Raw genomic sequence first — 15,296 nt, 5'->3', positions numbered from 1 at the left:
TGGAGACCAGGCAGGCAGCAGAGCCAGTCCCAGAGGCGGCCAGGGCTGGCTTTCTTGGCATCGGAGCTGCCGCTCCTGTTGCGACCTCCGGCAGTTGTGTGATGAGCCACGTGCTCGGGAGAAGATGGCAACGGGATGGGCATCCCACGTGAGCAAGAACCATTTCAAACAAGCAAGAACGGCCTGTGGTCCAAGCCCCTCCTTTCTGGGCGATACCATGCCTACCCCACGGGCCCAGCGACTCCACCCTTCCAGTTCCTACCCAGAGAGCCTCCTTGCTCAGGCCTGGTTTTTTACTTGCTTGGGTGAATCCGTCCCACTCCGATCTCCCGCCTGCTCCACCAGCCTCCTCGCCTCCTGCAGCCCGGCATTGACGATGAAATCCAGAGTGTACTTACCGTTGCTGTGTGTTTATCCACCTAAATTGGAGAAAGTGGTCTATTGACAAGAACACTCGGCTTTTCTTTGACATCGATTTATTTTAAAAAATACTAAGGAAGAAACTCTGGAATTATTTAAAAAACAAACACAAAGTCAGAAAGAGAAAAAGCCACGCACAGAAATGAAAGGGGTGTGTGTGTGCTTGTGTGTGTGTCTGTATTGGGCAATCAGAAGCTACGGTGAGAAAAGAGAAAACAGGCCCTGCAGGTATTAGGGACATGGCAGCTATTTACAAACGGCAAAAGAGAAAGAAGAAAAGACCTACACAAAGGTGTAATACTGAGATACAAATGCATACTACAGTGGCAGGAATAGATTATCATCCAAACGAGATCAGTACCCTTTGAAAAACAGTGCAGTTCAAGAGGGAAGGGAAATCTTTTGGATTTCCCCCCCCCCCCTTCTTTTCGCCATGCGTGAGTTCTCAAAGGCAGCCTGTGGTTGTGTTTTCAGAGTTTTTTTGTTTCTCATGTACAGAAAAAAACAGAAGCTGTTTGGCAAAGAAGTGCAGGAAGAAAAGAGGCAGAGAGATGGAACTATTTGGAGAAAGGGGGGGGTATCAATTAAAAGTGGTTTGTGCCGAAGATATCCAGGAAGACGGGGGAGGGAGGGTCACTCTGCTCGCTCGCTCTCGCCTGCCTTCCATCTGAAGGAGCTAAACTGCAATTAGAAGCCTGAAACGGTGTCACTCAGTGACTGAGGAAGGTGGGTCGTGAATTGGCTCAGGAGCAAAAACATGAGGAATGTGGAAACCGGCACTGGGAGACCAGTGGGAGCAGTGGCAGCGGTGGCCAGCGGCGAGGCAACCAAGTGCGGAAGGGAGTGGCTGATCTGCAGTTCACCAGCCAGGCATTTGTTGACCAAGAGGCCCCCTGGACCAGCAGCTCAAGCCAAAGGGGGCTGGGGGGGGGGAGGTTTGTGCCCGTTCCTGGCCTGTACCGCTTTATAACAGGGAGGGGGAATATGAACACATATCTGGACCTGCCGTCAACTGAGTCAGACCACTGGCCAGCTATGCTGACTGGCAGCAGCTCTCCAGTTGAAGTCTAGTAGCAGACTAGCATTGGACCCCTTCCAAAAGAAGATACACATCAGGGGTTGAACCCGAGACTCTGGCATGGAATGCAGATGCTCTACCACACAGCCCAAGGCCTGCCCCTGTATGGTGCTACCTGGCAAATGTGGCAGGCAACATTTTGAAGACCAGGTGGGTTTTTTTTTGGGGGGGGGGGGAAGAGAGAGAGAAATAGGCTTCCAGCTGAATTAAAGCTTGTTCTGTCACACAATTCCCCCATCGAGGGCAGCTCAGGGATGAAGGGAATGTGATTTATGGTCTGGCTCTCCTAAACAGCCAGAACCGCATCAAGGACAACTGCTTTGGTGATACCCAGAGCTCCTGCCCATCACAGCCATGTAAACTCAACGGCCGAGAGGTCCCTGCCCCCCTCCATCCCCTCTGCCCTGCCTTTCTGACCGCTTGTGATCTTCCCTTAAGTTCATCTCACTCCAAGAGACGCTCCTGAGGGGCCGCCCACTGGCCACTCCTGCCCTGCATTCCCTAAACGTCAGGTATCCAAGGCACTCAACAGCACAAAAATGGACACACCTTCATTTTTATTCTCCTGCCAGGTCTCTTTGCAAGAGCATGTGAGGATAACAGACTCACTGTTCCTGAGACGCACTGTTCCTCAAAAGAGCCTACCACTTGTGCCTCTGCATGAGTTGCTGTTCTGAACATTCCTCCCTACTGGAAGAAGGTGAGCCCAAAATAGGAATCCATGCCCTCTCCTGTCTGTGGGGAATAGTGGAGACCCCAGCCAAGCCATGAAGCTCACTCGGCCATCTTGGGTCAGCCATGCCCTCTCAGTCTAACTTACCCTCACAGGGTTGATGGGAAAACAGAGGACAGGAGAACCACGTATGCTGTCCTAAGCTTGAAGGAGGATGGTCAGAAGAAAAGTTCTCTGACAACAGGTGCAGAGAGGCAACAGGCAGTTTCACCTAAGAATAGTGATCCAATTTCATCCATGGCAAAACTATGCCTGCAGTGTGGGCTGACTGGGAGACAGTGAGGCCAGAGCACTGGGGTGAGCAGAGACGCGACGAGCAGCTCCCCCCGTGAGTGCAGATTTAGGGGTCACTGGAACCTCTTTGTAGTTTTATTTCTAGCAGTACCCTAACATTTCCCTGATGACACTCGCTCCAGAACATCACTTAGGACGTGTTGCTGCACCTGATGGCCGGGCTGCTTCTCTTTCCAGAGACAAGAACCGAAAGGGGACGGGGATGCTTTTGGCCATCGAGACAGAGCTCAGGGCAGAGGGAAAGAATGACTGCAAAGCTGCACGAACAACCAAGGTCACCCCCAGTTACGGCCTTTGAGGGCTGGGCCAGAAAAGACAGAAGTGGGGCGAAGGGCTGGATGGATTTGGCTGTGAAGCTGCACCCTCCAGCGGGGGAAGGGAAGCCGTCCCTCCAGAGCAATCACATCCATCAGGCAACTCAGTTAAAAGAATAATACAATATTAATAAGAATACAAAAAAGGGGGAACTTCCATGAATTAAGTTCTCCACATTGAGAGGACTCTGAAGATTCACAAGGCAGCAGGGGGCAGGGAGAGAGTCCCCCAGTTAGTCCCAGGCATGTGACCCTCAGCCAGGCAAGCCACAAGGCCCTGATGGTTGGGGGTGGGGGCAAAGTAAGGCAGCCATCTCGAACAACAACAATACAGAGGCGGCAGGGGGAGTCCAGCAGGGAGGCTCTCCTGCCAAAGCCAATGGAAACAAACAGGAGTGGCACAGTCCATTGCACACGTGTGGTCCTTTTGAATTCTCCTCTGTAGCCACTGGAATGGCCAGCCCTCAGGGGTGCTCCCTGCCCTCCGCCACTGCTGCTTATAAATCCTCTCCAGAGCCAACCGCAGTCAGTTCTGGCCCTGGAATAAACGAACAAACAAACAAACAAACAAACAAACAAATGACCTCCTGGCTTCTGCTACCTCTGGACAATGTCGCTGATCTCTTTCACGGAGCTGAGCAGCTTGCTGAAGTCCTGGGTGGCAGCAGGGCCTCCGCCGGCCGTGGCGGGGCAGATCTGAAGCTCCCGGAGGTTGTTCTCCAGCTTGTTGATGGCTTCGCGGAAGGCAAACTTGTTTCGCATCTGCTGGATGGAGTCGACGTAGCTCGTGCAGAAGGTGTAGAGGTTCTTGGTGGCCTCCAGGACGGCGCTGTGACTGGCCATCTGCTCAGAGTTCTTGCTGATGGCCGTCCGCAGGGCCTCGGCACTCTCCAGGACCATGCCCTTGGTGATGGTGCCGCTGGTGATCTTTTCTGGGGGCTGCCGAGTCTTCCGCAGGGACACACGGGTGGAAATGAGAGGGATGAAGGCAGTGGAGGCCGGCTGGTCCATACTTGGGATGGAGGAGGTGGCAGGGATAGAGAAGACAGCAGAGGGAGCTGCAGGGGTCAACAAGAGCTTTGTGGCAGAGGGGGGCTTTGGCACAGAAGAGATCACGGTTTTTTTGGCCCCCTCTGCTAACAGGTTAGGCCTGGGGGTTTCAACATCCACAGCGTCCACAGTCTGAGCTGGCGGCTTGCCCTTCGTCCCAGCAGGGGCATCGGGGCCTTCGTGGCCAGCGCCAAGACCGCCTTTGCCAGTTTTGCCGACAGCGGCATTGGCGGAAAGAGGCAGAGGAGGAGCTGGCTTCAACTTGGCTGTTCTGCCCTTGTCCTTTTCGGAAGCCTGCTTCGTCTTCCTCCCTCGTGGCTCGTCGGTAGAAGCCTTGCCAATGAACCCGCCTGCGCCAGCTTTGCTGCCAGGGCCCGGCTCTGTGGTCAAGCCACCTCCCAGGGCGCTGGCCTTCCCCACCTCCTCCTTGTGAGAGAAGCTTGCAGGGGGCGGGATGAGGGGCTGCCTCCGCCCCAGTTTTGGCGTCAGGGTGGGCGGGCTGGAGCCGGGGCTGGACTCGGCATCTCTGGGCGCGTCTTCAGGCACCTCCTCGTTTTTCTTGAGCAGCCGAGGAGGCGGGGTCACCATCCCCCTGACGGACAGGTCCGCCTTGGTCTCGTTGGTTCGCTTCCGAGGCAGGGCGGGCTTCTCGCTCTTGTGCCCGCCAAAGGTGGATGAATCAAAGTGGCGCCCTGGCGACTGCAGGTTCCGGGGCAGCGTGACAGACTTCCACTCCGTGTCCTTGGCCCCGTGGGGAACGCAAGAGGCTGAGCACGACCGCAGGAAGCGCTTGCTGGAGTTCAAGCCACCCTCGTCTTCACTGGCCCCTGGCCGGCCGTTGGGTGCGTGGCTGGTTTTTCTCCAGAGATGGGGGGACAATAACCCCGAGTTTCCAGCCACACTCCCATTGGTGACTCCAGCCTCATTGCCAGGGCTCAGAAACCTGGAACGGTCCTCGGCATCTGCGGGGTGCGTGAGAACAGCTCCATTGCTGGCATCTCTATTCTCGTCCTCACACCCTCCCCCCTTGCGGTCCAGATGGCCATCTGCCTCCCGGAAGGAGCTGCTGCGCTTGGGTGGGGTGGGGGCCATCTTTTTCTTCTTCTTGATCAGAGCGCTGAAGAGATTGGTCTTTTTGTCTTTGGGGAGCAAGCGATCGTCTTCATTTAAGCTGCTCTCTGTGACAACTCTTTCCTTCCGTGGCAGCAGCGGAGAAACAGCTGGCTCCTGCTCAGCAGAATCTGGGAGGGAGAGAGAGATTTAGGTTATACTTTTCTTTTTAAAAAACCCCACCAAACTGATTTTCTCCTCTTCGATATCCCCAAGATGGGTTTGCGGCCCTTACAACAGCTGTACCTGGTTGGGAACTTGAAAACCAGAACGTACCCTCAGAATAATTCATATTTACTGTAATAAGGCAGTTGACAATCGAAAGTCTGACAGTGCTCCACATCTGGACCTCACTTCCTCATAATCACCTTGTGAGGTTGTGTGTAAGGATTACACTCCCAGGACAGCAGTAGTGGAGGAAACATGTCTGAGAGGCAGTGGTTTGGTCACGGCAACATTCAAAACGGAGATTTCCCAACTCACTCTTGTAACCCTCTCGCTCTGACAATTCTAATGGCCTCCTGTGGATGGTGCTGCCAGTTTGGACTTGTTTAAACACAGTGTGGGGGAGTAAGGAGAACTTTATCCACCTGATGCTGTGCATGCTCCACATGTTGACTACAGTAGGCCCCTACACATGCAAAGCTACCATGAGCGCCAGGCAAACAAAGCAGCACTATGATCATCCAAGGCTACAGATCTCTAGCACACTGACGTTGCCCGCATAGCACTCAGGAGCCCAGTTCAAGCAGAGAGCAGAGGTTCCTGCAAGTTCTTGGCTGCCAGAACCATACTAAAATCCAGCTCCTTCTGACTTCTCGGGGAGCAGGACAAAGCCTTCTGTCTGTAGCGAGTCCCAAAGTGCAAACTGTGAACCACCCACTAAACTGTCACAGACCTTCTGCAAGTTAGGCAGAGAATGACCCTGGGCGGCAGCTCAGCCTCCACCAACAGCCAAACAGGGTCTCCCCTGCTGATGAGACTCGCTTCAACATCACAAACATGAGCCACCAAACAGCGGGTGAGCATGAATGGGACTATTTTAAGCCCATTGCGTGCTCAGGGTAGCGATCCAGTGAACGGGACCAATCAGGGCAAAGAAAGGGAACCTGCTGCCCCATGAAGATTTCCACTTCTGCCGAAGAGAGAAGAAAGCGAAGAGCCTGAGAGGCCCGGAGAGGCAGCCCCTCTGCTTTCCTGTCGACCTGGGACTACCTGGGCTTCCTTTTCAGCATGCAGGAAATTCCAACCACGGTCGAAGCGGGGGACGGACCCAGCCAAGAGAAAGGCCTCGTGGCTGCAGCCGGTCTCTCCCAGTTTCACAAGCTTTGCAGACTTACAGACAATGGACCGTTTTAACATTTTTCCCCTGGATCAATTGAAACTGTTTCATGCCTCCTTAACGACTATCAGATGATGGCTTTGGGGGGCTAAAGCGCGTTTTGTGGGGGACCTTTCACCTCTCTCAAAGCAGGTTCAGTCCCCAAAAAGCCTCCATCACAACCCATCTGATCGTCTCCAAGATGCCAAGAGTCTCTCTGCTGCGATTGCTGCTGCTGCAGACTTCATGCCCCAGCCTGTTGTAAGACAGCCCCCGGGTACTTACCAGGACCCAGAGGACTCTGAGGCACAACCTGGGGACCTGGTGCAGCCAGAGCTGGTTGCTCCTGAGGAAGACCAGGCAGCAGAGCCAATGCCCAGCCCTTCCCAGGCTGATGACATACGAGCCTGCAGATCCTCCTGGTGGCAGGGGATGATGGGAACTGTAGTCCGTAACATCTGGAGGGCTGCGAGTTTGACACCTGTGCTCTTAGGGAACCCAGTAATGAGCCAGCTGTGCCCAGGAGACAGAAGCAGAGGCTGCTGCCGCAGAAGCACAGAAGGAGTGCTCGTTTGGCAGCAAGGTACGGGAGATCTGAATCTGATGAGGACTCACTCCTCGCAGAATCCCAGCCCCCTGAACAAGGCTCTCTCCATAAGCCTTGCTGTGAGCTTGTTTCTACCTGGGTGCAACAAGTGTGCTTCCTGTCGTTGCTGTGCGCCTGGGTCCACTGCTGATCTTCGGCCTGTTTACTGGATGTCCTGTGCCGCGACCTGTGGAACTGGCCTGTGGCTACGCCTTCACCTGCTGCCTGCCTTGACCCATTGGACTGGCTGCTGACCATGCCCTACCTGTCACCTGTTCTATCCTGCGAGACTGGACCTGACCACGCCCTGCCTGCCTGCAGCACACAGCCCCCCTGGAATCTGCCTGCCAATTTTGGGCAGCTGATTGACAGGCTGCTTAATCTCATGGTAGATTGTTGCAAAGAATATTTGGTACCTGCCAGAAGCGCAGTGGGGGCAACCTGATGCGAATGACAGGGGAGCCTGACTAGAGAATGCCTGAATGCCTGAGCTCAGCCCGAATGCTGGCTCAAGGAACGCAGGACAGGCTAAGCCCCTTGCGAGGGCAAGAGGGGTGCCTCAGCCAGCCCGCGGGCCTGACAAGTCCTCTCAAGGGGCTCTGATCTGGCTTGGCGAACCTGCTGCGAGGTTGCCAGCTGAGGCAGCCATCCCAACCGGTGACCTGGGTTGGGGGGCCTGCTGGGAGCTCACCAGTCAAGGGAGCACCGCCCCCCCCCCCCCCCCCCGCCCAGCCAAGTCACATGTGTCCCATATTTGGCTCTCATTACAAAGGAGTTCGACTCCACTGCTCTAGACCAGCAGGTCCTCAGAGAAAGGACCTGACTTCACTGCAAAGTGCTGCATTTGGCTGGTCTGCCTGGCTCAGCCTGAGCTCCTCTCAGTGAGTTGTGCCTCTAGCCAGTGGTTCACTTTCCCTCCGGTCTCACAGCCCGATGCCAAATAAATCCAACCAAGTCAACAAAACGTGTTGGGCCCAGCATCTGGAACTGCTTGCCCCCTGGCTGACCTCGGACCGGGACCAGTTCAAAGCCTTTTCTCACCCCCAGCAAGGCATGATCGGTGCCTCCAGGGCCTGCTTGGGCCAGGCTGCTGGCAGAGGAGGGGCTCGGAGGCGATGCCAGCTGCTCCTAGGCCACTGATGGCCAGAAACCAGCGGAGCTCCAGCACAGCATGACTACTCTCTTCACTGGGCCGGGCTGGACGGTCACTGAGGGGGCCTGATTGGAGGGCTGGGCTTACCAGAAGCCACTTCCCCCTCCCCAAAATTGAAAAGTGGAATGGCCCAGAATGCATTAGGACATAGGTGTCAAACTCGCGTCCCTCCAGATGTTATGGACTACAGTTCTCATCATCCCCCGCCACCATGATGCTGGCAGGGGATGATGGGAACTGTAGTCCATTACATCTGGAGGGGCGTGAGTTTGACACCTGTGCATTAGGAAGTAGGGTTGCCAGCCTTCAGGTGAGGCCTGGGGATCTTCTGGATTTACAGTTCATCTCCAGATTACAAAGATCCTAGAAGAAACAGATGTTCTGGAGGAGTGTAGCCGTGTCCCCCACTGAGGTCCCTGACCTCCCCAGGCTCAATCCCCAAATATCCAGGCGTTTCCCTACCTGGAGATGGCAATCTTAGTGCACTGCCGGCAATCAGGTGGGAGCTGGCAACGCTACGAGGAAGTTACAGTGGAGCCTGCCTGGGCACTGGGGGACCAGAAGGGACGGACCCATAAAGTGCTTGTGGTGGGGCCCTTGAGCTTTGTCTTCTGCTCCCCCGCCCCCCAGCCACCTTGGAAAGCAAGTTGATACATACCACATTCCCCCGGGCCTCTGGGGGGCGCTGTCTCCAAACTTTCACTGGCGTCTTTGCATTCAGCTGCTCTTCTGGATGTTCTGGTTTTAGTGGGCAACTCCGGAGCTTGCAGTAAAGTGTTCACAATGCTCCTCATCCCTTGCTTTCCCAGCTCTTTTTCCACCTCTGAATGGGGGGAAAAAAAGGTCAACAGCTCAAACCAAAGGCTGTGATGAACACCGAACTCCCGCTTGTGTTCCCCCCACCCCATTCTGCTCTGTGGTTTCTTCCTCTGTGAGGCATTCAAAACACGCTGACCCCAGACAGGGTTTACTGCCAGGCCAAACAAGGCAGGCAACAGCGCCATCAGAAGCAACCAATGCGGGTGTTACGCGTGCATATAAATTAGTTATGCCCGCTAAACATTTGAGGAGGGGAGCGGTTATAACTTTTTTTTAAGGAGGTCATCTTACAATCAAGGTTATTTCCCTTATAGGTAAATATGGCCCATTCCCATCACTCCTCCTAGAACAGTGGTGGCGAACCTTTGGCACTCCAGATGATATGGACTACAATTCCCATCATCCCCTGCCAGCATGGCCAATTGACCATGCCGGCAGGGGCTGATGGGAATTGTAGTCCATAACATCTGGAGTGCCAAAGGTTTGCCACCACGGTCCTAGAATGATGTGAGCTTCAAAGCTGCATTTCTTTTATACAACTGAAGGTTTTTAAGGATGCAATTTCCTCCCCAGAAGATTGGCACTGAAGCTTATTCCACAAAGCAGGACGTGCTTCAGGCCCCCAGAGTACATATGTCTGTCTAAATGCCGCCACTGGTTTTGGCCACGAGATCTGCCTCATTGTGCCTTGGCTCAAGAATGCTTTGGGGAAGTGCCGGGGCGGAGAGAAGGCAAGGTTCAGCAGTAGGAGCAAACAATGCCACCTTATACCAGTTCAGACCATCCAGTCCCAGGCAGGCTCTCTCCTGGGGTTTGTCTAGCATCTGTGCCTCAGAACACTTTTAATGAAGATGACAGGGAACGGAACGTTTGTCCTTCTGAAGGCAACACACAGGCTTAAAACACTCTGCTCAACGGCACAAGCTTAAATGCAAGAGTGAAATCCACCACAGTGCTTCTGCGTATTTCCCCCTTCCTCCCCGAAACGTACAGCTATTAGAGCACGCTCCCCTCTCTCCAGTAGTTTGGAGAGCTGCTGCCCTAACTTACAAAAAGGGAGTTTTTCCGCTGCAAAGAAAAAAAGATGCGTGGGGTTATGCAGATGGAGCAGTCATGCAAAAAACAAAGCACTTATCTCGCCTCCCACGGAGCGGGAACCAGCCTACCGTCAGAGATGCTGGATTCTTGAAACATCGTTTCGAACGCCTGGTGAATTTCAGCAAAGGAAGGCCGATCGGAGGGGCTCCACTGCCAGCCTGGAAGGGCAGGGACATTTTGGTGTTTTGAGTGAGATGTTAGCATATGCATGTGTGAACACATTCTCTTGCAGGTACACAGCCACCCAGATTTCTTGAAGTGCGAGTAGTTGAAATGTGAAGTTTCAAAGGGGGAGCCAAGTTCCCTGTTTGAGTGGGTGGGAGAAGCACAGCCCTGCCGTCCCACATAAGGGCGGGGCTACATAAGTTCAAAACAGATGTCAGAAGGTCACGTAATACACACAGCATTACCAAAATCCTGTTGCACTTCATAACATTTTCTTATCAGTTTGGAATAACCAGACGTGCAACTGTGACTTTGAGAATTGACTGCTAACTTGCTCTACGCTGGCCTACCTTAGTCTCTGATCCGGAAACTTAAACTTGGTTAGAATGCAGCTGCTGAGACCATGTGACACCGGTCCTAACAGAACTACACTGGCTGCCAGTCGAGTTCTGGATCATTTTCAAAGTCCTGGTATTAACCTTTAAAGTGGCATTGAACCTACACATCTTCCAGACCGCATCTCCCCATAATGCCCTCAAAGGCCCCTCTGTTCATCAAAGGGAACCTTCTAATGGTCCCTGGCCACAGAGATATCCAGCTAGCCTCAACGAGAGTCAGAGCCTTCATGGCCCCGGCCCCGGCCTGGTGGAACGGGGTGACCCGTGACATCAGAGCCCTGCGGGAATTTTCTCAGTTCTACAGGCCTTTTCCACTTGGCCAGCCAGATTAAACGATCATGTCATCTTCTGTCGGCCTCCGGGGGGAGGGGGTTTTATTGCCGTCTGTTTTGGTATTGGTTTATTTCTATATATTGGTTTTATAGTTTTAATTGTTATACCATTGTAAAATGTTTATGCTGTAGCACCCCCCCCCCCCTCCCCGAGCCCTACGGGGATAGGGCAGAATAGAAATCAAATGGATGGATGGATGGATGAATGGATGGATGGATGGATGGATGGATGGATGGATGGATGGATGGATGGATGGATGGATGGATGGATGGATGGATGGATGGATGGATGGATGGATGGATGGATGGATAGTTGGTACTGGCTTGCTCAGAGGCTCAGTGAGGGCAACAGGCCAGCCAGAGCTGAAGTACCACAGGCCTAGGACTTAGGGCCTGCAGTGTAAGACAGCAGCAGCAGCAGTCTTAGTAGTAGTAGTAGTAGTAGAAGAAGGAGGAGGAGGAGGAGGAGGAGGAGGAGGAGACTTGGATTTATATCCCCTTTTCTCTCATGTAAGGAGACTCAAAGGGGCTTACAAACTCCTTTCCCTTCCCCTCTCACAACAAACACCCTGTGAGGTAGGTGGGGCTGAGAGAGCTCCAGAGAACTGTGACTAGTCCAAAGTCACCCAGCTGGCATGTGTTGGAGTGCACAAGCTAATCTAGTTCACCAGATAAGCCTCTATAGCTCAAGTGGCAGAGCGGGGAATGAAACCCAGTTCTCCAGATTAGAGTGCACCTGCTCTTAACCACTACACCATGCTGAGCTAACAAATACCACAAAAAAACTGAGCTACATCAGCCTCAGGCCTGGTGCTGCTGATTCAGGTCCACGTGAGCAGTCAGTCCGTCCACAACAATTCTTAACTCTGTCCACACAAGCCCCCATGCGAGACCCCTTTTATACTTCATTTGGGCCCAAGAGAACATCCATCCCCCTCCCTTTAAAAGGGGGGAAATCGAGGGAGCCTTCATCTCCAGAACCCACTTACATGCTCTCATGAGCTCATAGACTTTCTCCGGACAACCTTCTGGGCGTTCCATACGATAATCCTTCTCCAACAGCTCATAGACCTGGGAGAGGTCGATCCCAGGGTAAGGGGACATCCCGTATGTTGCAATTTCCCACAGTAAGACACCAAAAGCTATAGGGAAGAATGACAGGATGCTTTATGAGCAGCAATTCTCAAGCGCAGTTGGAGGTATCCCATTGTGTTGTGAGATAATTACTGAGAACATTAAATAATTCAGACCAAATACACAGTCAACCACAAAGGGAAGAGTCCATGCTGCATCTCTGCATGAGTCACTGTACCAGGCAGGCCTTGTGCCTGAGCAACCACAAGAATGGGAAACATTGCTCAATTTGGTGAAGCTGTGGTACAGCATTTGTGTGTGTGTGTGTGTGTGTGTGTGTGTTGTGAGCTCCCCCAGCCCCTGTGCCCACTCATGGCAGTTCACATTCCACGCTTGGCAGCCACTGAGACATTAAAGCAGGGTAACAAGCCCCTCCGCCCATCCAAACACATCTCCTGAGATATGACAGGGCAGCATTAGCCTAATTTTCAATTTACTAGCTTGTCTCCAGCCCAAACGCTTCAAGATCCTTCAAGCCTTCTTAAAGGCATAATTAAGAGATGTCACGGCTGATTAATCAAAAACTTCTCCCCAGAAATCAGAAGGCTCCTCTGCACCATACCTCTCGCACACACACCCCTCGCCCAGCTCTCTGCAACTGAAGGACAATGTTTTGGGGGCTCTGCTAGCCTAAACACAGGCGAGACCCAAGGAGAAGAAGCAACACAATCTCCGTGGATCATACACAGAAAAAACTGGAAAAGAGGGATTTGCAACAGTAAGCATTTCACACAGCCGCAAGTCGAAAACCGGGTGCGGCAGGGGGTGGGGGTGGGGGAAAAGCTGCTCCCTCAATGCCAGCCTCACAACTTCTTCTCTGATCTGCCCCAAAACATATGCAGTGGCCATTTTTCCCCATATATCCAGATCTTGGATACTCACCTTTAACTCCCAACTACAATGTGGGTTTTCTGGTTGAATGGCCGTATTCCAGTGGCATTTCCTCCTGATGTTTCAGATCTTCTGAAGATGCTAGCCAAAGATGCAGGCGAAACGTCAGGAGAAAATACAACTGGAACATGGCTATACAGCCCAGGAAACCTCCAACACTCTTATTTATTTATTTGATTTCTAGACCGCCCTCCCCTGGAGGGCTCAGGGCGGTGGAAGTCATTTTTAACGTTTCCCTTCTTTTAACATAGATTTCTGCCCTTTCCCCCTGGGTCTGTGTTGCTCTTCTCTTCCTCCCTCCCTTATTTTCCCACTCCTTCTCCCCCCGCCCCCCGCCCACTTGGGAGTGGGCACAGGGATTTCCATGTGTACTGGGACTTCAGCCCAGAGAGCATAATTGTCCTGCCTCCCTCCTCCTGCAACCATCCCAAATCTCGCTACTGGCGGAGTCGGTGTGTCTATTCTTTTCAGCATTCCTGTGAGAACGCTCCATTCCAGCCAGACACAACAAGTCCCAGACTGCTGCCAGTCTATCCACCTGGAACCTGCCCGTACAGCTGCCAAATTGGGGAAATCCTGGAGATTTGAAGGAAGGGCATCAGAGGGCGAGAATCAGCCTACCGAGCTGTCACTCTAAGACGTCCCCTTCTCACAGACTCTGGGGTATACAACACAGTCTGCCATCAGAACCGGCCATTTTCTCCAGGGGAACTCACCTGTGTGGTCTGGAGATCAGTTGTAACTTTGGGAGAACACCAGGCCCTGCCTTGAAGTCGGTAACTCTGCCTGCCAGGCTGCTGCTGGTGTGCCAGCCTGGCATGCAGAAGATTCCCGGTTTGATCTCTGACACCTCCCATGAAAGGAGCTCAGGTAAGTTGCTGGGGAAGCCCCTTCTTCACCCATGGCCCTGGTCAGAGTAGGCAGTGCTGAACGTGATGGACCAATTTGGCACAGGGTCAGGTGTTTGCGAACAGAAGCCGCCAAAACAGAAAGCAAAATCAGCACGAGCTCCCCAGAACCAGGACTGTAAGTGCTTCAATCACCACGCTGGCCCCTTCATGCAAAGAGATCGCCGCGGCTGTTGTGTGCAAACAGGAGCTGCCACATCAGATTAAACAAGGAATCATGGCAGCACATTGACGCCTGGTTGACCCCAGAAATGCCTTTGTTGGAAGCTCTCTCCTTGCGGCGGCATTTGTGGACGGAAGGGGGAAGCGTGGCTGACGAAGACAGGAAACCCAAGCCTGGCATAGCAGCCCTGGGGAGGGGCCAATAATCTCACCATCATGATGGTCCCACCCCCAAGGAGAAACCACCCAACACTTGGCTAGGGTTTTAACCCTAATTTGAGCTACAACCTCTGCGCAGTGGTTGGTTGCCTGTGCCATCTATCAGAGAGGGGGATGAAGGAGGAGGATTATGAAGGGAAAAGAGAACAATGTCTGAACATTATGGCCAACAACGAGAGGGAGATTGGCTCCTTTCCAACCATTAGCAGATTTGCATGATATACCTAATTAATTCACTGTATGAAGCGGCCTGACACTGGGCTCTACCTGGCACAGGAGTCTCTGCTCAGACCAGCAACACCGTAGGAACAGTTGCCAGCTCCCTCGCTGCCCAAGATGTCAGAGCGTGACCTGGGAGGCCTGCACAGCTGACCCCCGAAGAAACAAAGATGGACAATACTGCCAAGAAACAGAGTCCCTTAATGCAGTTTCTTGTTCTCTCAAGAACTGGTTCAGGCTTCAGGCCTACAAGGAGAAGTTTAAGTTGGAAAATAACTGAGCTGTTGCTTGAAATTCAGCAAGCTGTGACCTTTAGGCACTCAGACAAGAAGTCCAGGTGTAAGGAGTGAACAAGGAGTCTTCTAACACTTTAAGGACAAGCTGAGTGCCTCATTCCCTCCAGCATGAAGGATGAAATCATGGGAATAGAACCCGTGAGGTGGGGGCAAGATTTAGTCACCATCACACTTCTGACCCCCTCGGTCACATGGCTACCAATAGCGTAACGTGGTGAATGGCATCACCGACCACACATCTGAGTGGTCAAGTGACATCAGGCCAATCCAGACCTGTGGGCACACAAATCAGAGCTTTCGTTCTAGTTTTGTGCCTTGATCCCGAATCCTGGACTCTGGACCCTGATTCTGGCCCTTTCTTGTCTTGGGTGAGTCTTGTCAACTGGAAACTGACTGGCTCCTGAAGAGGAACAAACTCTGAACACTGAAAGACCTCGGCTTGAATAGTTACGTTGGGAATTGGACCTCAACTATCAATGTGGAGTCAGTGATTTTGAGTGAGTTCTGTTGTTTTAATCCTCACTGTTTACTGTCCTTTTAATTTTTATTCTTGCACAATTTTAATACATCACTTTAATTATAATCTTGTGGTGTTT

General features: G+C 52.8%; 1 protein-coding gene across 2 annotated transcripts in view; it reads right to left on the bottom strand.

Annotated features, from left to right (window-relative positions):
- Positions 1–475: 475 nt before the first annotated feature.
- ABL1 (ABL proto-oncogene 1, non-receptor tyrosine kinase) overlaps positions 476–15,296 on the bottom strand; it is a 219,724-nt gene continuing 204,903 nt past the window's right edge. For both annotated transcript variants that reach the window (XM_048512403.1, XM_048512404.1), the window contains exons 8-11: positions 11,861–12,013; positions 10,045–10,134; positions 8,718–8,882; positions 476–5,130 (exon numbers count right to left, since the gene is read on the bottom strand). In XM_048512403.1, the coding sequence (XP_048368360.1) occupies positions 3,437–5,130; positions 8,718–8,882; positions 10,045–10,134; positions 11,861–12,013 (2,102 nt within the window). In that variant the 3' untranslated portion in view covers positions 476–3,436. The remainder of the gene's footprint in view (positions 5,131–8,717; positions 8,883–10,044; positions 10,135–11,860; positions 12,014–15,296) is intronic.

This window comes from Sphaerodactylus townsendi, linkage group LG12 (genome assembly GCF_021028975.2).
Source record: "Sphaerodactylus townsendi isolate TG3544 linkage group LG12, MPM_Stown_v2.3, whole genome shotgun sequence".
In the NCBI taxonomy this organism is placed as follows: domain Eukaryota; kingdom Metazoa; phylum Chordata; class Lepidosauria; order Squamata; family Sphaerodactylidae; genus Sphaerodactylus; species Sphaerodactylus townsendi.
The sequence above is the reverse complement of the archived record's forward strand: the minus strand, read 5'-3'. Positions and strand labels throughout refer to the sequence as shown.